The sequence below is a fragment of the Meleagris gallopavo genome, chromosome 4, assembly GCF_905368555.1.
Source record: "Meleagris gallopavo chromosome 4, MGAL_WU_HG_1.1, whole genome shotgun sequence".
NCBI classification, from domain to species: Eukaryota; Metazoa; Chordata; class Aves; order Galliformes; family Phasianidae; genus Meleagris; species Meleagris gallopavo.
In genome coordinates, this window is record NC_139407.1 from 46,038,771 (window position 1) to 46,060,327 (window position 21,557).

The following is a 21,557-nucleotide window of genomic DNA, read 5'->3' on the forward strand; positions in this document are numbered from 1 at the left end:
TTACGTCAGCAAGCCCATATTTATTTCCAAATCTGTCTCATTTCTTTACATCTGAGTTTACAAAACAGAAGTACTTTACATAAAGCACACCAATTATGTCATGATTCATCCAGCATTCTCCCAAGGACAGAGACAGTTTAAAGCAGTTCCTCTTAATTCTAATTCTTAATCCTCCCAGCATCTTTTGTGTCAATACAACTACTTGCACAGTTAGGTAGCATGCAACTGGTAGATCAAAGAACAAGACTGCCTCGTCCCACAAAAGAGGTTGTCTGGTTGTTTTGGTTTGTTTTTACCACCAGATCAGCATCTTCAATATCTTGATACAGCTCTCCATCCATGCATGCAAATGTTCTCATCAACACCCAAAAGAGGAATACTTAACCATATTTAACCAAGAACTGGAGAGGGACAGGAAATGCATCTACCAATTTACATGCTGCTAGGTCAAATTTAAAACTGCATTCACTTTCAAATGCCTTCACAAAGAGAAAGTGCACTTTTTTTTTTCCTGAAGAAGACTGTTATTTACCTTTCTATGTTTGTGTTGCTTTTTTTTTTTTTAACAGTTTTTAAATGGTAATCACATGAAAAAACACAGTGGATTGTGAAAAATACTGGCAAATGTGTAGAGAGAAAAAAAGCAACTCTTGGTTTTCTTCTTCTCCAAGGGTTATCAAACCCAAAACTGCTCAAGTCATTATCTCCCAAATACCTGTGTTCACCTTGCCTTACTTAGAAATAGACTTGAAGGCTCATTTCAGGCACCACAATCACAAATCACTACATGTTTTTCAAGTCAGAGAGAGGAAGAGAACTGCATTGAAAATAAAAACATTAACATAGCTGAACTTGCTAAACGTTAACAAAGCAAATTAAGTATCAACAAAGCACATTATAGGGCATTGTAAGAGACGAGAAATTGTCAATCAAGAAACCCAGCATCACAGTTCTAAATCATTCACAGATATGAAAAAGTAATTGATATCCAACTTAATACAAACAGGTTTACATAATGCTTCTGAAAAAAAATTTCATGTTCAAAACTGCAACGAAGCATTTCAACTGTGTGTTATTCTTGTACATACCGTACTCTGTCAGCAGAACACTACTGATCAGGGATAAAAGAGGACCTCAGGTGGCAGAAAACAGCAGCTGCAGATTATGTAACTGCTTTCAAGACACTCCTCAAGTAACTCGGCTCACATTAGCTGCTATGTCCCATGAAATCATACTATGCTCCTTGCTACTTACCTTACAGATGTATGACTTTGACCCTAAGGGCTCTCCTGTTACACCACGCAAACAAACGTAATATTCATTTCTTCAGGGCAGTCAGTGCCTCGTATTTAAATCCTTAAATTGGATTTCTAGTTTCCTTCAACTTCAGTTTGAGATTCTTAAAATGATCTGCTTAACTAGTAATTAGAATGTTTAAGCAGCCAAGATTCAGAGAACAGCTCTGAATTTCTGCCTAAACCCTGGAGGTACCTCAAATTAAGCAGCACCTCTGTCTGCGACCACCCTCTTCCTTTAAGAGGGCCTGAATGTTTTCTGCATCCTGTTTCAGTGAGCTGCACCTGCCCACTATAGCAGAACCAAACTCATTTGTTTTACTAACAAGTCCAGCTGAAAACTGCAGGGTGCTCCCAACTTTGTCTTACTAAGCTTGTAGCTGCAACGCCCCTGAAAATAGGAAATAGAAATTTCAGATCCTTCCTAGCCCAAGAGTTATGAGCTGATCTCCCAGGTCTCAGGGTACTCTGTCACAATCCCTGGACTACTGCTTCTGAAGCTGAGCTTGCTGTACACATATTAATACCCAACTCAGGGGCCCAAAGTGGAAATGTACATAACAGGAGTCTGGAGCCTCCACCCTGCTGAAGAATCCAGGACAATTACACTCAGAATTTTCTCTCTCACATGTTAGAGACCCTCTTTCTTATTCTGAGGTAAAGACTGTTAGGCTTCTGACAAAATGTCTCTTCCTTTATATCCCTAGAAACTTAAACCTACACAAGAATATCAGGTAGGATGGAATTAGAAATACCAAATATACTATTTGGAAACCATAGAAAGGCCTGGGTTGAGAAGGACCACAATGACCATCTAGTTTCAGTACCCCTGCTATGTGCAGGGTCACCAACCACCAGACCAGGCTGCCCAGAGCCACATCCAGCCTAGCCCTGAATGCCTCCAGGGATGGGGCATCCACAACCTCCTTGGACAACCTGCTCCTAGACCTTTTGCTGACAGGAAAAAAAAAAAAGAAAAAAAAATCAAGTGTTTAGAAAATAAAACATGATTATTTTATACATTTTATCTTTCCATGCTATCTCTGAAGGTACAGTCAAAGACACCCACATATGTTCTATTTCATAACATAATACCTTATGAAAGCTGAGATGAAAGAAGTATGATTAGAAAACAGCAGGATCAGTCACATGCCCCTGCAGCAGGACCTGTTCTAGCACATTTCTTTCATAGTTTGAAGCATTGATTGCAACTAGGAAATGTGTTCCACATTTTTCTAAACTAATCAGATGAAGGGGATTAGAACAACGCAAAGTTTCAAGGACAAATCAAGTGTAGTTTACCTTCCAAATTCTAACTGCAGAGTAGCAGCACTATACAGCTCACGGTCACTGTTTCTCTTAGTCATTCTGAGATAATAATCCAGCTGTTAATGTATAACTGATACACATCACATTTGCATACAGCATGATATTTAGACATTGTGAGGTACAAAAGTACCAGCGTTACATTGCATGAGCTACTCAAAGGAATAGAGTATTTAAACCTGAGGTTTTATGCATGTCTATATGAAGATTTCTAATGGGGAAAACGTCTCTAAATCCCAAGAAAAGCCATTCAAGTACGTACACAGACTTTGACTATTACACACAGAGAAGACATATAGTCTGATCTGTTACTACAAGTCAAGCTTTGGAGTCTGACTTTATGAAAAATGCCCTGATTCTGTTTTTAGTTGTTAAAAAAAGTAAGTTTCAAGCTTTTATGAATACTATGTCCTTCATCTCACATGAATAAACTGTTCATATTACAAGGTATCTGTAGAGTCAGACTATGGAAAATAACAAGTGATGTGGCAAGCTAACGTTATGTTTTGTACATGCTGTGGAAAGGCAAACCTGTGTCTGGACGTGAGTCAGAGCTAGCATCAGAGCATGCTGCAGAGAAATGAGCATACTCTGTACTACTGTGCAATGTTGGTGTCAGTACCCGATGAAGGCTGTGAGAAGAGACAGGCTGCTAGCACTTGCAGATGAAAACTACTGTAAGCACAGGGAATAGAAATTGCAACCAACTTTTCTCCCTTCACAGGAACTGCATTATGGTAAGCATGATTGAAGAAAAAAAAACAAACTTCCATGCTGTGTTCACACAAATGTCATAGAACAATAGCTATTCAGAGGTACCTCATGCACTTTGTAAAAACACTGCAGTGTCTAACCTCTTGTTAAAGTCTGTAAGAATAACAGTTTTCACCAATACTGTATCAGTCATCTGCAAATTGTCCTAAAACTGTATTTTTTTTTTTTAAGAATATAATGTGGAATGAAAGAAGATAGAACTGAAAAACGTGCATACATTCAAACAGTTCCTGCATGTTTCATAATTAAAAATAGTCTTATTTCTGTTTTGGGAAAAAAAAAGGCAGCCAAGTTTGTTATTGTAATAGCAACAGAACTACAAAGTGCAGCATGTATCAAAAGATTTCCTTCAATCCCACATTATTTTGCTTTGTCACCAAAAAAAGTGTGGAAGTTTGCTGCACCTCCTTGCTTATGACTGTTCCAAGGAACTATCAAGAGAGGAAAGGGGTCATATCTTAACACTGAAGAAAAGGATAGATCCATTAAACTCTGAAACAGTACAACATATGATATGTTTAATAAAATTGAGTAAATTATTGCCAAAGCAAGTTCCATTTTTGCTTTCATGTATACAAAACAGATACCTGGCTCAAGAGGATTCCAGTATATCAAAATATATGCAACTTCCCTCTCACAACAATGATAAATCAGAGAGTCACCAACTATTACACGGATGTTCACAGTGTTACACAGCATGGGGCTCCTCATCCTTAAGCAGTGTATTCTTTTTGGCCAGTTCAGTATCAAACAACAAACCTTTCTTGCTGGTCACCATGATACATTATTTTCTTACTCTAATGTGTTTGTTTAAAATATTTAGGGGTGCTCATATGAAAATGGTGAATACTCTCATCATAATTATGTCCATCTTTATAAGATCCAAACCTGAGAAAAATATTCCATAAGGCAAAAACATTACAACAAAATGTAATTCATGCAATTAAATCATATGCTTCTATAGTATAGTTAATATTTCTTCTTAATGTTCTAGACAGTTGATTTCAGAAACAGGCTTCTATCCAGCTTACATATAAATCATAACCTAAGTCAGCTACCTACTTAGAGGTCTTTGAGGATGGAGCCATTTAATTACACTGATTGGATTAATGCCATGGGCACTCTATAAATGGAACACCAGCTGACCACGGTGAGGCATACTTTTATCCAGTAAAATCCTATGCTCTTTAAGTTTTTCCCCACTGACTTCAGTTGGGATATCATTTCACCCTCCACTGTATAAAAAATACTGAGCTCTATTGTTAATATTGCAGATCTTTCAAAAATTACGTCAAAACTTTTTCACATTCTGTTTAAGCCTCAAGATTTTTATTATTGCCTACGAGGCAGATAGATTTGCAAAAGTAAAACATGGTGCTGAATAACAGAAATAGTTGCAATACACTTCAAAAGAAGTGCAATTAATGAGAAAAAGCTAAACCAATTCCTAAATGCTATTTTTTTTTCTTTTTTTTTTTCCTGCTTATAGGCAGTCAAAGGAACCAGACAAAAAAAAAGTCTCAACTGAAATCAATTTAAAAAGTCTGAAATCGTAATTCTAACCTTGGGCAAGTTTCATGTAAGCAAATCTCTGCTTAGACAGGAAGCCAGTGATTGAGATGTAAACAAAAAAGTAACTTTAACTGTAGGTGTATATAAAATACATATCTCCATATGTATTCTATACTGTGTAAATTAGAAATTAACTTAGTAAGTTTGGCATTGCTGGAAATTTTTCCTTTGTGGCAAGACATTTCTCAAACCTCATGATTCTCCACAGATACTCAATCTAAAATAAACACCCTTCTGCATATTTCTCCTGGCCATGCAATGCCAAAAGAAAAAAAAAAGAAAGAAACAGCAATCAAGAAATAATTTCTCGTGTTAAAGTCTCGTACTTTTTATCTCCTGACACATAACGAATTGCATCAGATATCCTACTTGACATTTGCTCAAGTTACATAATGTATTTTAAAATACTTATACAAAGAGCATTTAACACAGATATTATATTTTGTATTCTACATAATCATGTATTGAGATCCTGATCCTCAGAGTGCTGAAAAACATAAGAGATTTGCCATCTATAAAATGAATTACCACATCACTTGGCAAACATCCTTATCAAATAATCTCAGAGGTTAATCATCTGGGTGAAATAACCATTACCTTCAATTTATGGTGCAACACGGCAGGCTGATTTTCCCAAGGCACATGCCAAGTCAGTGGAAAAAAGTGGAATCAGAATTCAGAATATACTGCCTCCTTACCTTCTGTTTGATTTGGTACTGACCACCTTAAGAACTAGCTTTTTCCTAGACATCATGTATATCATCTTAATTTTTTTTATAAGATATACTGACCTGGGATTGAAATGGATGTCCTCAGGAACTTGGCTGGGATCAATGACAACTCTGTCATTGTCAACATAGTTATCTAAGTCATCTGGGATTCTAAATTTGGCCATTTGGACTTCTGAGTCACTTAAACCAGCGTGAGATATGCGGGCATAGCCCAACCTATCAGATACAAGAAGAGTTAGCTTGAAGAAATAACTTAAGGCAGCTTCATCACACTCTTAATTTATGTCTTTTTTTTCCTCCCAGGAGATATTATTTAACCTAGCAATACAGTTTTTCATTTCTCTGACCGTCACCTTAAAAATCTTGAAGTGCACTGTGAATATGAGCATCATTACTCAATGTCACAAGCAGAAAAAACGAGACATGAACCAGTGCGTGACAACAAAAATAAATCCCAGTTCTAGAAACTTAATTTCAGTTTAAAGTTACAGTTTTAGCATATGCATACTGCTATAAGCTCACCAGTGTCACTGAAGAGATTCTGAAATTCAAAAAGGGAACTCAGGTATCAGTGGCATGAGTAACTAGAAAAATGAGATTGCAAATGGTGGGGTATTTCTACTCAGTGCAGTTACTTATGACAGGTATCTAGTTTATTGGGTATGCTTTTCTTACCACAGCAGAATATGCAGTTATTTTGGAATAAGCTGAATTTCATTCAGGTACAAACATCAGCAAGAGGATGATTTATGAGCAATTTGGTATTACAAAATATGGAGTGCATACATCCCAGGCGGAGGAAAGTACTTCAGCATGGGCTTTACACTGTTAAAATTTCCACTAAATCCAGCATAAAGCTTGGCTGGATTAGGTCAGCATTTTATTTGAATATACCCTATAATTGTAGTTTATAATTTATATCTTCTGTGTCACATACAAATTAGGGCTTAGCCTTCACATTTTAGAATGAAGCTGCAAAGCCAGAGCTGGGATCCTGGAAAAAAGTGTCTTATATTAACAAAACAGATTAGATCTGATGGTTTTTGACATAGAAGGATGAAACTCCTAACACTGCCTTTGCTAATTATATTTAGAAATACACCAACTCTTCTCGAGTTTGATGTTTCGCATTACTTCATTACATACTTAACTGCTCATACACATCTGTTAAGGAATGTAAGAATCTCACACAATTAGCTACAGAAAAGTGTAAAATTTTTTGTCAAGTTGAATTTAACATACCCCTTCTTTAACATACCTTATTATTCCACGATACATAATATAGCTACACCACCTGTCATGATCTGTACTGTCAATATCCTATGAGCAAGAGGGGAAAAAAAAAAACAAGGCAAGCTTTCCTTATGGCTAGGCTTCAAATCAGTAACAGAACCAATGTAACAAGTGTATAAACCTGCTGCAGATAAATGCTTTGCTTAAGACATGACTACAAAGTAGAAAGGGGAAAAAAAACACTGTCTTTCTGACAAATTGCAAAACTCAAATTTTAAACAAAATAATCATACAATTTATCATTAGAAGGGGCCTTTGGAGCTCACTCACTTTAAACCCCATACACAAAGTACTATGAGCACGTTGCTCAGTGATTCCACAGCCACATTTAATATCTACGGGGATGGAGGTTTAACAAATACTCTGGGCCTCTCTTCTCAGTCTTGAAAACCCTCATTGCAATTTGTTCTTTTGCTAACTCTTTGGCATTTCCCTTGTGACAACCAATGTACATTGCCTCATTTACTCCATCTACTCTACACATTTCATTACGTAGCGGAAGACTCTGAAAATGTACGTATATCTTTATATGTCTAAGTTACCCATTTACAATCCTGAATTTAATATTTCAAATACATATTATCTCTAACTGTTAAAGGAAGCACTGTTTTTACATTACCTGGACATTTCCATTTTCTATTAATTCAGTATAATCTCTGGATCCAGGAGCTGAAGTGATATATCCTAAAAATACAACTTGCTTAGAGCTTTTCTTCAGCAACTTTGAAACAGCTATAGCCTGAAGTTTTCTGTCCAAGTCCTCTCTGAAAGAAGTAGAAAATAATTTAATATACATTTATTTTAGCTCAGATTCTTTCTGCTATATGACAGTAAAACAGAAATGAGGCTGATGCCTTTTTATTTATTCCTCAGCAAAATGGTCACTACGTTGAATAAAAGCCACAGGGGTAGTGGTAGATGTAATCAGGGTTCTCTTCCCAATCATTAAATGAACAACAGATTTCTAAACCAGAAGTTTTGGTTTTAATACCTATCTCATTACTAGGCAATGCGAGTGTAATTGCTTCTGGTTATCTGAGGCTTTGTCTCTGCCTGTACTTAAAATTTAATTGCGCTACTGCAGACTGCCTGGCGTATAATAGGGACTTGACATGCCAACAAAACCTTTTAGTCTTACGATGGACAAATCATAGCAAAAAGTAGTCTTAAAGTCTGGGTCACATGGTTTATGAAATGTAATTTAAGACCTATGTCATCCCATGAGCATTTAGAATATTTGCCAAGTATTCTCCACCTTTTTAAACAGATTTACGCAATAGTTCCAACATGACCAAAAGTAATAGTGTAAGTACAGCCTGGTAAAATACTGCCTTGGAAAGCAGCCCTTGTCCTTGTAATAATATCCAAGGCACTTCCCTTTCACTGATTCTTCAAATTAATCGCTTTAAACACTTGGTAGACTGGGCTCCAGACCATTGATTTTAGAATTTGTAATCCCAAAATAAGATAGGAATTGAAATCCTGCTTTCTGACTAGTAGTAATTCTGACTGGAGCAAATGCATTAGGGAGAAGGAGCAGACAGAGAGAAGATAAAGACTATTTAAATAGCAGTCTGACCTAGATATATAAAAAGTTGCCAGCTCACTCAACAGCTCCTTCTAGAAATACACCTCTCAAGATGGGTTCTTTCAAAGGACACCATTATAGAAACAGTCTTTAAAAGTCCCCAGTTGCCCAGTCTCTTAGTTTGTACCATCCTAATCAGCATTAATAGATGGAAAAAAGCAGTTGTGCCTGCCGTTAATTATAAAATTCACTAATCTCAAAACACAATCTAATTTGTACTTGTTTTCCATGCGTCTCCCCCTATTTTCCTCTTCATCTTTATCTTAGGTCTCTGTGGGGAAGAGCTGTTTTCTTCTACTTTCACAGTTTCTAAGAGGGGCAATCATTTATGTGAGACATAGAACGGAATTTTGAAACCAGATCGGGAGCAGTTTCTGACATACGTGCTTAGTAAAAGGGAAACCTGTAAACACGCTTGCAGCACAGCTTCTACAACGGGGAAAGGGAAGAAACTCAATATGGGACAATGGGAGCTCCTACTGCTTTCTGAGCAGCTTCTTTGTGCCGTATAGTTTGTATCCAATTCACAAATTTATGTTTTCAAAAATTAAAACAAATATTAAGGAAATAGCAGAAACAATCTTAGATATTGCCATAAATAAAAAGAGCAACTGCATAGAGCATCACAAAAATATTCCTCATTAATATTCACCACATTCAAAAAAGAATACACACTCTTCATTTCCAAAGTGTGCAACAACAAAATCAACCAGTCTCCCCGTGAAGTTGACAGTCATAGAGATGGCAGGTGCAATCTCTCCCTCTGGAGAAGGGAGAAGGTGATGGGTAGATTTTACAATTGGATATCTTGACAGTGCCATAATCCTATATGAAAAGATGGAAAGAGTTAAACTTTCTAGTTTGCAAGCATTGCTAATCTGAACAAAGCAGATAAATGTGACCAGAAGTCTAATGGTCCCTAAACTCAAGTATCAGATCAGAATTTACACCATTTCTAGTGGATATTTCTGAACTTCAGTGTTTTTTCCTCTAAAACATTACTTAAGCATGAGTCTAAAGATGTTCACTGAATTCATTCACAATCCAAAACTGGTAACAAAGGTATGAGTAGTTTATAAATAATGCAGAAAGAAAAAAAAATATATATATAATATAAATAAATAAAATAAATAAAATATATATAATATATATATATATATATATATATATATATATATATATATATATATATATATATAATAAAATATATATAATATAAATATAAGCCCAGACATCTTTATAGATGAACTGTAAATGGAGCAGAAAGGAACGTTGCTTTGGTATCTCAGAGGAACACATATTCAAGCCCAGACTGTCAATAACCCAAGGACACACATCCATCTACAAAAGAATGGTGGTCTTCTGATAGGTAAATCTATCACATAGATGAATTCTTACTTTGAAGCCCTTCAAAATTTACATTCCCAGGCAAAACAAGATAGTTTTATATTACCAGGAATTTAAAAGCATTTTATTTAAAAACAGAAGCAGGTGGAAATACATCTTTAAAGCAGGAGATTTCTCATTCTTTCAGCTTCTGATTAGAATCAACCTTAAAGCTATTTTGCATCAGGTTTTTCAAAATAGGCAATGAAGAAAGTTTCAGTTACCTGTTCTGTCCCATTTTGCATCATTTAAAGGTACAAGCTTTGAAAGAAAAAGAGTTTCTGAATTCCCCGCACATACAAGGAAATTTAAATAACCATTGCAGCAACACTAGAAGTTCCATCTGCCATACAGATCCGTAAATCTCATTGAAACAAAAACTAACAAAGAAGCACACATCATAAGACACTATTTTTCAGACTGCAAAGATGTTCAAAGACATCCAGCTGGAATTGTTCAAGCATTAACATAAAAATAGACACAAAAAGTTCTGACCAAATAGACATGTGCTCATTTCCCAACTGTGCAACCCAACCTGAGTTTAATAAACTCAACATTTCTAATTACTATTAACTAATTTCTAGTTACATTTTCCAACTATCATCACATTTTTAAGTCTGAAATCTAAAGCTGTCAATGAGAAAGGCCAATCCGATTTATTATTTGAAATGTCATATTTCCAAATCTGTACATTAAGGGGCAGGATGCCATTCTCTGCATCACCAATACTGAAGTAGCTTGCAGGTACAGGCATCAAGAATGGGTTGCTGTTAACAAAGAGACAACTTCATCTGCATTGCTTTGTAATGCTAGTGAATCAGCACATGCTCTTGAAGTCAAGCTCCAGCAAGCAACTGTTGTCATAATTATTCAAATCATTCTTTGTCTGTATTTCAGTAGAGTATTTCCACTTATTTACTTTCCCCGTGAATGTAAAGATGACTCACCCCCAAGTGTGATCCCTCGTACTTGGACCAAAATCTGTGTAAAATCCTAGTCTTTCTCCTAGCCACATTGTTGGATCATTGTTCCCAATGAATGGTTTAGAGGCATCACTTTCCAGAATAGTGATAAAATCTGCACCTAAAATGGGAAAGGAAGAATTAGTAATTGTGATTTGTAAACATGATTTATATGATTTACAGAACACAGAACATTATTTTACTTTTGATTATACATGGACGGACACAAGTCCTTCAGGAGTCAATCAGGGTCAGTCCGACACTGGTAACAAACTGATGCCCAAACTTTTGGTCACCACAGGCTCCAAAGCCTCTTATGGAGACATACTCATGCCTGGGTGTCGTAGCTCCTCCCTGCCACATGGGCAGATACACATTAGACTGTGTTGTACATCTGGCTTGTGCATACATAATGTGATGTATTTCAAAAGCATAAGGCATTCATTGTGTACACAGATTAATAACACAGCATCACGTCTAGTGCTTTCAACTTAATCAACGTGAGCTTGCTACACAGTACATCTGCACTTACCTCATCTGCCAAATCCAACTCCTCTCCAAAGGGTCTTATGCAAGAGGAAGCAGGCTGCTGCTGTCCAAGTAATTCATTCGCTTACAGCTATTTGCATCCGCCAACAAGCATAGTGATATAAGGGTTCCCAGCCCCATTTCCCACAGAAACCTCCCCTTTCCAGGGCACCATAAGCCTACTACGTTTGCATGTTGAGGAGTAATTTTGTCACATAACAAATCCTCCTGCAGTTTTGGCCACAACAAACAGGAAGAGCTACCTGGTTCCTAAGGGAAGTAGCAGCTAGGAAAGGCCCGCCCACACTCAAAGGAAAGTTATTTATTATTTCATTCATGCAAAGGCTTTTTCTATAGATAAGCGACTTTTCAGCAATTTAAGAGGAAAAAATGATATTGATGATCACAAACATTATTTCCTCCAAACAAAAACCTTTAACATCTAAGGAAAAATATCTCTGCAAATGGATTTTTAACTGAAGTGATTGTACTGGAACAGCTCACAAATTCCAGAAAAGACAACAGACCTTATGTTAAAGCAAGAAAAGACTTAGTAGACATTCCTATTTCTCTCTCTCTTTCTCCATATGAAGCCTCTCAAATATAAATTAAGTAGGGAAAAAAGTTACCTGTCTGATTAAGTAACATAGCGGATCCCTCCAAATTGGACCACCCTTCATTGTCATATGCAAATCTAAAAGGCCAAATCATAGCAGAGAAATCTCTTTTTGGAACCTCAAAAACAAGACAGAAAAAAAAAGTCACATCCTACATACTATACCTTCGCATTCAACAACATCAGATATACACAGTGCTGTGAAAGACACCCAGTGGAGAAAATTTAACCAATATGTTTTCCTAATAAAGCTGTCAGAATCACAAAGTCTTTAGGTATTTTTAGAAGAATCAGCACTATTATCTAGAGGCAAAAAGTCACTGTAGTTCAAATAAATTTGCAACAGCAATAGTAAATACATGAACATGAAAAAGACAAAGAATATTTTTATCTAAGAGTAACTACCTATTTTTTGTACTACACCTCTCAACAAGTTCCAAAAAGAAAGCCAACTGTATATGCACACACATACTTCCTACTCAGTTCTCATTTTTTCTGCATCTTTTCCTGCATTTGCCATCAGTGTTCTTCCTAGGATAAAATTCACAGACCAGAGAAACACGCCAAGAGCAAGTTTCAGATGACTATGTCAGGATGTTATCAAAAGAAAGCAAGTTTAAAGTCATAACTGCAACCACTTGCATCAGAAGTTTAAATTTGTAGGAGTAATCAAGTCATAGATTTATGTATGTACTGATATAAAGACTTAAGTCTGAGTTATCAGGTGCACATTTCACTGTATATTTGAAAATTGCCACTTTCACATACACACTACTCACCCCTCGGCCCAACTTCTTCTGGTAAGTTCTATAACGCAGACCCAATCCTAGCAAGCCAACACCAACAAACAGCCACAATACTTGAAACAGAGAAACACAGAAAAGCTGCTTTTAAAGCAGGAAATAATGCTACTGCTGTTAAACAGAATTGGGTATACTGCCATTCTAAGGTCTGCTACACACACAATGGGGAATTGACGTATTTATATTTCCACATTTGCCAGGAATAACACCGTTTCAAAGTTGTGTATTTAATATCTGTATGCATACGGATGCACTCCCATGCTCCAAAAGAGAACAGGCTGAGCAGACACATACACCAACATTCCTTGTAATATTCCTTGTAATATTTACGTAAAAAGTATACTTACTGAAGAATAAGTTACAACACGTAAGTAAGAATATAACGTAAACTTCCTCTCCATGCTCCAGATATGCATTTGTAACATGCAATCTTTATTTTGCATTAACATAATGTGTGGAAGAAAATTTAGTTTACTTCTAGACTACAGATGTCAAAAAGATGTGATCCCTGCCTGACTTTCAGAGTAGTCCTTGTTTAAGTGCACATATTGACAGCTGCTTGGAAAAGTACTGCAACTTCACAGAACGCAATTTCAGAGCTCACATAGCCTTCCAGATATCCACAATGAACACTTACAAGTTGTCAGGGCTTGGCACATTGTAATTTGATGATCAAATCCTTCTGTGGTTATTTCATTTATACAGTGGCATCCACAATCTACACCGACTTTGGTAATCAATTGTAAGTCCTTCCTCACATGCTCAGACTTGTATTATCTCTCATCTGATCCTGTACGCATCTTCGCATCTTACGGAATATGAAGTTGCTTAACATTTGCTAACATCAGGAGTACATTCTTTCTTCTGACATCATCTTCCACAATAAAATTTGTGTAAATCTTACATAAGTTTTTTCCAGAAAGCTTGCATGAAAATAATTACATGTAATTAGATACAGAGAGACCTCCTTCTCACGTACCAAAATGAAACCACAAATGATGACAAGTCCTTGTTTACATTTTCGTTTGTCCCCATTTGGTTTTTTTGGTCATCATTTAATATATTCTAAGAGATAGCATAGCCTCTCTCACCACCATAATCATAGTGAATCAGCTCCTAGGTTAGTATATATCTTAATCAAAACTGGAGCTAGGGCAATACTGGCAATACCAACTACAGACCTGGCTCCAGGACTAGCACCAAAAACACTTCCGGAACATCTGAGCAAAACATTGCACTACATTATGCTTTGTCCTCAGATAGCATCTCAGAGTCATGGAAGAGATGAAGTAAAATTATACTTACGTAGTTTAATGTATTTTGTACTCATTTTAAAAAATGACTTTTGCTTGCTTTTCACTTCAAAGATGGAGTTCAGATCTTTCTTGGATCCTGTTAGAAAGTCTAGCCCAATGCATAACATAATAAACCCTGTAAAAACAGGCTATTAGCTTTTTTGTAGAGCTCTAACTTATTAAACATTGCTCATAAATGCATCATTAGTAAACTTGCAGCTACTGTGTGACATTCAAACTTACAAATCCAACAACGAAGACAATTCAGTCAGACACAAACAGAAAAATTCCATAGCAAATGCAGTGATGCAGGCAACATGAGATTAATTAAAGGAGAATATGCTACTTATTGTCAGAGTAGTCACCTCACCTACGCCTGCAAGGTCTTGTAGTTTTAATTTACATTGATGACACAGACATTGCTCCCTTTAAAATCAGTTTGTGACATTAAGCACGACACTGATAAGTATTTCAAAATAATTATTTCAAAACAGTAGTACTGCAGTGAGAATTCAAAGCCAAAAGATGATTTGAGACTCCACTGAATACACATTCCACACAAAAATAATGACAAAGATCATGAAGCTCAAAACTATAATATTTGTTTGGTATCTTTTCAAATAAGCTGCATCTAAGCTTTAATACATGTGAATCAGAGGGGTGAACAAACAAATGGGACCTGAGAGACAGACAGCATGCTGCAAACCTAGTAAGCCTGCTGATAGGTAAGAACAGACTGAAAGCTAACAAAAATACCTAGCCAAGCCCCTTTCATATTATGAACTCTGTCTTTACTACAGTGAGTTCCAAAACACAAATCATTTGGGGGTTTTTCAGGAGAGGCTGCTGACACTGATGCAGCTGAGAACTATTCTCATTCTTCCCTTGCAAGATCACAACATCACCAGATAACATTTTGATCCTCAGCATTAGACTGCACTGGGTACAAACTACAAGCTTCAGAACCTGTCTCATTATTCACTATGGAAACAGAGAGATATTTTAATTCAACTGGTACTGCTGGGTACCACTGTAGAACATTCTATCAGTCAATGAAATATTTGTTCAAAGCCACGTTTTCCCTTCCTCTGTTCATGCATCAGCAGGGATGAACATAAAACAACGATTTTAATCCTTTGATCTGGATTAATCCTTGATCTGGAGCAATTTCAGACCTCTCCACTTCTGTGTATCCTAACATCTACTTCCATAGCTCCCCAAGCACACTCAAGCCAAGGCTGATCTTTGTAGCACTGCAGTATGGTTGTAGGGTCAAAAAGGCTTGTACAGGGTGGATTCTGTATGCTAAATACTACCAGGCTCCCACTGACAGCTACAACTCTCACATCAGCTCAGTGCTATCAAAGCTTACCAGAATTAACCTGAACAAGAGCAATTAAGTTACATTCACATATTACGGATTCTTAACATACGAGCTTGATGAAAAATTACACTGTTGATTTTAGATGTCTGTTAAATCTGCAAATGAACTGCTTTATCACCAAGATACAATTAACATGTTTCTATATAGGAACTGCAAGAGCAATTGCTCAACAATAGTTCAGAAACAGTGTAAGCAGACTGCAGCAGGATGAGAAGTAACTGCTGCAATATGTTTTCCTGTGGATAGGTAGTGCAGATTAAAATAACAAGCTCTTATCTCATCCCTTAGGAGCTGAAGTGTCCCATTATCTGCAAAGAAAATGTGGGAGCATAATGAACAGGGTAAGAGTTCTGCTGGTGGAAGCACATCTTCAGTATCTTTGTGTCGTAGTTAATTAACTGCAGAATTCATGTTTTATTTCAGAGTTATAGGTGAAGATAAAATAACTGTTACTCATAATTTTCTTATAGGCCCTACATGCTACATTAGGTGTAAAAGCTGGCAAACAAGGAAGATGGGTGTAGTGTAATGCAGAAGTGGGTACACACAAAACTTTTCTGAAAGGGAGCATACTTCAAAGCCATTAACCAGAGATTTGACCCTCTAGCATTATGTTACATCACAGTGAAGTAGCACAGAAGTTTTTTGAATATAATGATCTTACTTTCATTGTCACTTTCCCCAGTGCTGTTCCCTACCCAAAACACGGCAAGAGAAAGGCAGGATATTGGATAGGAGGAGAAAGCAAGAAATAGCACTTGCACCTGGAAGAAACCAGAATAAAAAAGAATAGTTTGCCAGAAAGCCAGGCTGTAAAGGAAGCACAGCAATAAATACATAGCCTCATAATACAATTTGTATGTCTTTGATAAGCAATGGAATGGCATTCCATTCAGAAAGCCAAAAATTGCATTCTCACATTGAATAAGCTCATGTAGTGCTATCACCTGACATAGGTTAAGTTCACAAGTTCCTTTTTTCCAGAGAGAAAGTTATGATCATCTCTGTGTTTCTGTTCAATGATCCTGCCAGATGAATCAATCACAAGAGCATTTCAAAGGAAGCGATAGACAGGGATTTTATATAATAGCTTTTCTTTTCTCAAAGCATTACCCCAAAAAAGCATTTAATACTTCCCTATCACATGCTTTCTTCCTATAACTCCAAAAAATAAAACTAAACGAACTGAGGTAACAATTTCTAGAGGTCCCTTGGATTGCTTACAGAACAAAGCAAACTACAGTAAGTGTAATGGAACTCTCGTCAAAATATAACAAAGCAAAACCCTGAGTGATTGCTGAAATATATAAAGCTCTATATACAAACTAAGAAACTAGACTGGAGGAAAGTGGCTGAAAGGCATTTCTGAAGTTTGAAACCACTGAAGCAGCAAGTCAAGCATGGCATTCATTAATCCTTTTGAAAGACAACATGGGATAATGTGTCACATTTTCATATGCACCACACAATTAGCCCAAGTTAATGTTTAGCACTGCTTAAGTGTTATTAGTTAAATATACTATTGAAACACATTAATACCTACTAAGAAAATTATTTCAGAGACAAAACTAGAAAGGGTTGGTTTCATTTCCACCTCCCCACTCAATCAATGGATCATTTTGCTAAACCCTTTATATTTGCTCACCTCAGTTCTTCCTCACTGGCAAATATCTGACAATTTATTTTCTTCCCCCATCCCTCTTCTGCTTGTACGCCTATTTCTGACACTGCAGGCTTATCAACATTCCTCAAAACATGCTGGTATGTCCACAAAGCGTAATGTACAACTATGTGGAAATGAAGCTCAGGTCTCAAGTGCAGACTAGCTAGATGAGCAGGATGCTGCACTTTGGTCCTCAGAGCAGAACTAAATAATGTGCTGAATTATGTTACAGTCCCAGAAAGACTTAATAGCCTTCCTATACCACCAAGTCCCCAGCAAGCACATTATTACCTGAGATACCAAAACACTATCAAAGCTAGCTAGCACACAGATGCAGTCATACCCTGGATTGCAGTGCAACCGTATTTTTGGTATGACTGATTAACAGCTTTTTTTCTCATGTACTTATTTATCGGGCTTATTTATCCACCTTTTCATTTTCTCAACTACATTCCATTTTCTGCCCACATTTTAAACTATGTCGACAGTAAAGAAACAAGTAGATTTTTTCCATGTTTCACTAACTTTCTCATAGGAACTCTTACTGCAGAGCTTTTGGAAAAAAAAACCCTATACATTATATATATTTTAAAAATCTGATTGAGGCTGAAACAAGCATATTAATATTTGTTCACAGTCATACACATACCTAAAAGAAGATGGGAGCTCTCTCTAGCATAAACTCCTCCGGGTACAAATTTATAAGCTGTACACCACACACAGAAGAATAATTCAAGAACATAGGTGAACATGGCTGTACTCATGGCTTTTCCAGGATGCAGACACCCAACAAAGCGTCCAGCCAGTTGAGGCCACACACACATAGTAAAGACAGCAAGAATGTTGCCTGCAACAGCAGCACTCCAAGTGTGTAAGTAAAGGAGACCAGCTGAAGATGCTATGCCTGTGAAGGGAAAGAAAAAAAACAAAGTCAGTCACAGTCAGCTATGTTGTCTGCCCTCTTCTTTGGAACATTCTTACCAGGAGGAAAAAAAAAAATCCTGGGAAACGTAACTGTGCTTTGCAGTCATGGTACCACTAGAAGGATGGTTATTGTCTAGTTTTCTCAACATCTCATTCTCTTACAAGTTGCTTACTGATCTGAAAGAGTGCAGCAAAAAGACTGCAGAGAGACAATATAAAGAGCCAAACCCGAACTGCCTTTCTTACACAAAGCTCTTCCAGCACAACAGTTATTATGCAGTTTATGCATAACAACAGATTATGTAGTTTAAGATGCTTATAGGTCTGCTTGTTATATGTTTACCAACTTTGATGTGCTTACATCAAAAAAAAAGTCTCATACATTACAGTCTGAACACACATTTCTTAAAACACCTGCACCAAGAGGTTAATTATTAGGGCAAATGACAATTTAAGCATTGCCAACTCTTGTGCTTTTGCTGAGACTGTCCTGGTATTTGTTACTTTATTTTGGCTTCTGAAGAGCAGTAGTTCTAGGAGAAACTCAGTTCACATAAAATTTCCTGTCTTCACAACTGTGAAGAGTAACTTGAAAGCATTGGCTCTTCAATGCTCCAAAAGAGAAGGTAATAAAAAACCACGTCCTTTGGTTTCCATATTTTGAGGTCCCACTTATTAAACGTTTGTGGAAAGTGCTGCCTTGTCTTCCTGATGAAAATGATCCACAAGCAACTAGCTAAGACCAAAAAGAAGCAGTTTTTTTTTTTTTAAAAAACAGCATTTATGCCAGTCAATTTCTCTTAGATGCGTCTACAACCTAAACCAAGCTGCACCTATCCATGCTGATAAAGTATGGAAAAAACACCTCTCTGTGAGAAAATTACAGAACAATTTTTTATCTCCTCTATGGCTTGCTCCATGGCTTTTATGGCACATCTATAATTTCTCTCTGAAAATGGATGTGCAGATCCACTCAGACCCCTTTTCCCACCAGACTCACTGTACACAGACTGATTCACAAATGCATTGCCTCAGCAGAACAGCTTTTGCGTTATTATTTTATTGCCAAGAAATCTTGGCAACTAAGGAGAGCCGTAACCTTGCCTCTAGGTGAACTTCTCATCACATTACAAGTTATTGTGCCTCCTGCAGAATCCAAGGGCTTGTGTCACCTCAGCCACATAACCTTAGCTGTAGCCTTGCACAATGCTGATGATGAGAACTGAAATGCTGCTCATGGGAACAGAACTTCAACGAGGGATTCTGAAGAGCACAATGCTGCTCTGCAATTATGTGGAGATTTGGCCTGTAACTCTTAGTCAACTGGTCAGACACGCACACGCTAAAGCCAGTTATAAAGTAGCTCTGATTAACGATTCACTTTTCTCAAATGGGATGTAGGATCCAAAGGCATAACTAAAGGTAATAAAAACAAAAATTCTGCTCCAAACTTGCTCCTACCTATAAGAAACCAGGCAAAACTGGCAACAGAGGACCAACTCCAAAACGAAAGCATCAGTCCATGAGCCAGACCCAACAGAACTGTACCACTAATAAGAAAAAAGGAAAAAGAAATTATACATTTCATTTTATAAACATCTGGCATTGAGAAATAAACTTTTAGACATAGAAGTAAGGATGGTTGGTAGTTATTTTATAATCCTTTTATTTTAAAGAGTGTTTGACCTCAGTGTAAAGTATCACCCTACTACGCTTTCTCCCCTTTACTGAATGCAAAAAAAAAAAATCCAGCTGAAAATAACAGCTGTTCAACACAGTGTATAAAATGAGCTGTGTTCAGCAGCACAAGCCTGTCACTGAAGCTATCCTAAAAAGAAGTATTCTGGTCACTTCAGAGAGGCTCCCCAGGGCAGTGGTCACAGCACAAACCCTGAAGGAGTTCAAGTAGCATTTGAACAACACTTTCAGACATAAGGTCTGAATTTTAGGTGGTCCCATGTGGAGCCAGGAGCTGGGCTCGGTGATCCCTGCAGGTCCCTTCCCACTCAGGATATTGCATGATTCAATGAAATTAAATAGGGACAATGTAGCATCTAAAATTGCTAACAATTTTGAGTAACTCTAAGTGCTAATTCTAAATTATTAACTAACTCACCTACAGCTACACGTAAGTGGCTATCAGAGTAACTAATCCACTCTTTCTAGATTTTGGAACTCAGGTGAGCAGTTAACAGCACAAGACTAAATTCTTAACACCTAAAATCTCTACAGAAGCATATCCTTTAATATTGCACATAGATGCTTAATAATAAGAGAAAGAAAAAGCAAGCAGTCTCCCAAAGTATACAATTTCCTATTACCTGCTTGATGAAATCAACTGCTAGATTCATTTACTGTCTTTTATAGATGCATCTCATTCATAAGCACTTCAACTTCAGTCCTAATTTTAAAGTAATTCTGCAGTCTTGCTGATCAGGTGTTATTATTATGGATGTAAAAATCATTTTTGAACAGAAAAAAAAATAGGATTTATTTGTATAGATGCAATGCTTGGAAATATGAGAAAACAAATCAGTACTACTTGATCCCAATTCTTAAGCTCTCTGTGAGAAGCATCTTTTACCCAGTTTATTCTACACAAACATTTATACCATCAGCCTCATTCTAGTAACCAAGCTCCTTCCAGTAACACACTAAGTAATGTAACATGTCTGTTCCCTTCCTTTTGGCAGAAATAAGTGAAGTTGAACAAATGTTTCAATTTTCACTGTGACACTGGTTTTTTATTATTGTTTTTAATTATTTGAACGAAACAGAAAAGCAAACCAACCAACCACAGGCACTTACCCATATGGATTAGGATCTGGACCTGTATGTGGATGTCCATTTACTGCCCATCTAGAAATTAGCGAGACCTCCCCAAATATCCAAACGGTGAGGAACATGAGGCTGCCAAAAGCAACTCCTGACAAAAGCCAATTAGGCTGCGAGACAGTCTCCCTAACTGTGTTACCAGTAGTGTTTGCTCCTCGCTTCCTCTCGCCTTCGGCTAGAATAAGAATAGGAATGTAACTGAGCAATGTGTCAAACAGGAACAAAAAGGATTATTAAGAAACAGCCAAGATTACAAAACTACCAGAACAAATTAAACAGCCACAAAAGCTAACTTGTCTAATTGCTCATGAAAACTGGTAAGACAGAAATCCCTAGTAAAATTCCTAGGTCTACCAGGAAAAGCCATTGGTCTTAAAAGTACAAAAATAGCGACCTGCCCATAGGATTATTGGAATGTAAAACATTGAAGAGGCTTTGAAAAGCAGCAGAAAAGTTCTTGGAATTTGTTCAGAGGATTCTGTTGTCTGAAACTCTAAACTCTGATAAGAACACAACCTGACACTTCCAAAGAAGCCAGGAAAACTCCTTGCTTCTCTTCTCCTTTTTCCTCACTTATTTGAG

At 37.0% G+C, this 21,557-nt stretch overlaps 1 protein-coding gene across 3 annotated transcripts in view; it reads right to left on the reverse strand.

Moving 5' to 3' along the window:
- The window catches only part of CWH43 (cell wall biogenesis 43 C-terminal homolog), a 27,319-nt gene continuing 5,762 nt past the window's right edge, over positions 1 to 21,557 (reverse strand). For 2 of the 3 annotated variants that reach the window (XM_085223160.1, XM_085223162.1), the window contains exons 5-16: positions 20,949 to 21,150; positions 19,602 to 19,690; positions 17,866 to 18,120; positions 14,180 to 14,305; positions 12,851 to 12,930; positions 12,085 to 12,190; positions 10,913 to 11,048; positions 9,255 to 9,404; positions 7,611 to 7,755; positions 6,957 to 7,018; positions 5,759 to 5,914; positions 1 to 4,283 (exon numbers count right to left, since the gene is read on the reverse strand). In XM_085223160.1, coding sequence (XP_085079286.1) covers positions 4,193 to 4,283; positions 5,759 to 5,914; positions 6,957 to 7,018; positions 7,611 to 7,755; positions 9,255 to 9,404; positions 10,913 to 11,048; positions 12,085 to 12,190; positions 12,851 to 12,930; positions 14,180 to 14,305; positions 17,866 to 18,120; positions 19,602 to 19,690; positions 20,949 to 21,150 — 1,598 coding nt within the window. In that variant the 3' untranslated portion in view covers positions 1 to 4,192. The remainder of the gene's footprint in view (positions 4,284 to 5,758; positions 5,915 to 6,956; positions 7,019 to 7,610; positions 7,756 to 9,254; positions 9,405 to 10,912; positions 11,049 to 12,084; positions 12,191 to 12,850; positions 12,931 to 14,179; positions 14,306 to 17,865; positions 18,121 to 19,601; positions 19,691 to 20,948; positions 21,151 to 21,557) is intronic. The other variant, XM_085223161.1, reaches the window with a different exon arrangement.